Raw genomic sequence first — 1,930 nt, forward strand, 5'->3', positions numbered from 1 at the left:
CTATTTCTTGATTAAGAAGACCCTCATAATCAACCTCTTAAATGCTCCCTTTACATCTTTATTCCTAAGTGTGTATATAAGGGGGTTCAGCATGGGTGCGATGATCCCATAGAAGAGGGACACCATCTTCCCTCGGTCCTTGGAGCTGGGGGATGGCGGTTGTAGGTACATGGAGATCGCGGTGCCGTAAAACAGTGACACCACGATCAGATGGGAGCCACATGTGCCAAACACCTTTCGCCGGCCTTCGGCCGACTGGATCCTCAACACTGCTTGGACAATGAAAGCATATGATATAAGGATGAGTATCACGGGTATTAAGAGAAATAGCACACTGATAAAGAACAGTTCCGCCTCGTTGGCTGTCGTGTCTGCACAGGACAACTTGAGCAGGGCAGGGACCTCACAGAAGAAGTGATCCACTTCTCGACGGCCACAAAGCGGCATGTGAAGGGTCCAGGTGGACTGCAGCACTGAGTTGCCGAAGCCGCTAAGCCAGGATGTGGCTGCCAGCTGGAGGCACAGCCTCTGGTGCATGATAACTGAGTAATGCAGAGGCCGACAAATAGCTACAAACCTATCGAAAGACATGACGGCCAAGAGAAGACATTCGGTGGAACCCAAGGCCAGGAAAATGAAGAGCTGGGCCACACAGCCGCCGTAACTGATCACCTTCCTGGTGCTGCGTATGTTTACGAGCATCTGTGGAACCGTACTTGTGGTGTAGCAAAGGTCCAGGAGTGACAGATTGGTAAGAAAAAAGTACATGGGGGTATGGAGTTTGGGGTCCAGATGAGACACAAGAATTATTGCCAGATTGCCGAAGATAGTCAAGATGTAGGAAATCAGGAAGACCACAAAGAGCGGGAGCTCCAGCCATGGTCGATCTGAGAAACCGAGGAGGAGGAACTCCCGTGGGACGCTGTCGTTCCCCTGCCTCATGATCAGTGGTTTAGCTCTTTGTTCCCTGAAGTATAAAAGGTCAGTAAGGTAACAAATGCATATTTATTTACTGTCAGTTGGTTATAATCACTTTGCTAATAATTTACATAAATTACAGACTGATAGTATGAATAATGTGAAAAGTGTACTGATAAAAATATATCTTTCCAAGTATTTCAGAAGTGTTTCTGTGTTCATAACAGTGTCTTCGCAAAATGAATTACAAAATTTTAAAAGCAGGTCATCAGTTTCCCTGTTCACGGGAGGTATCCTTTGACCTTTTGTTATTTCACAAGTTGGTTGTTCTCACTTCTGCCTTGATACCTAGTCTTAGGTAGAAGTTGGCATAGCTCTGGGCACCTGGGTGGCTCAGTTTGTTAAGCATCGGACTCTTGATTTTGGCTCAGGTCATGATCTCAGGGTCATGTGATGAAGCCCAATGTCAGGCTCTGTGCCCAGAGCCAGCTTGAGATTCTCTCTCTTCCCTCTCCTTCTGCCCCTCCCCTGACTCTAAATAAATACATAAATAAAATCTTAAAAAAAAAAAAAGAAGTTGGCACAGTTCCTGCCATTGAAATTTATTCTAATGTCTCCTTAATGCCAGTGAGATTCCCTGTTTGTGCAAATTAGTTAAAATTGCTTAAATCTCACTCCTCCCACCCTGAAAAAAAATATAGACAGTATCTAGCAAGTTATCAGACACAATTTAAGGAGACATGTCCTTTTACTTTTTAGAAGTTCAGAATTCATACAGGATTTTTTAATAATAAGGAACTTGAAGTCTGACAGGCCTGGGATCACACCTTGCTCAATCTAGTCACGTTGCTCTTATTTCTTATCCTCTGACCTTCAGGCTTTTCACTCATAGGGTGAAAGTAATGACGTTTTTCTAAGTTGTCTTGATGTGAGGCACAGAAACACCCTTCAATCTGGATGCTGACCCCCAGAAACAGAGCAGTGTGGATGAAAGAAACTTTAGTGATTCAGG

General features: G+C 44.5%; 1 protein-coding gene across 1 annotated transcript; it reads right to left on the bottom strand.

Moving 5' to 3' along the window:
• LOC308344164 (olfactory receptor 2B2) lies at positions 1-942 on the bottom strand (the record flags this gene model as incomplete). Its single annotated transcript, XM_080805644.1, has 1 exon — positions 1-942. One exon carries the CDS (start codon positions 940-942, stop codon positions 1-3), a length of 942 nt encoding a protein of 313 aa, XP_080661770.1.
• Between the last annotated feature and the right edge of the window lie 988 nt (positions 943-1,930).

Source organism: Martes martes, assembly GCF_963455335.1.
Source record: "Martes martes genome assembly, chromosome: 6".
NCBI lineage: Eukaryota > Metazoa > Chordata > Mammalia > Carnivora > Mustelidae > Martes > Martes martes.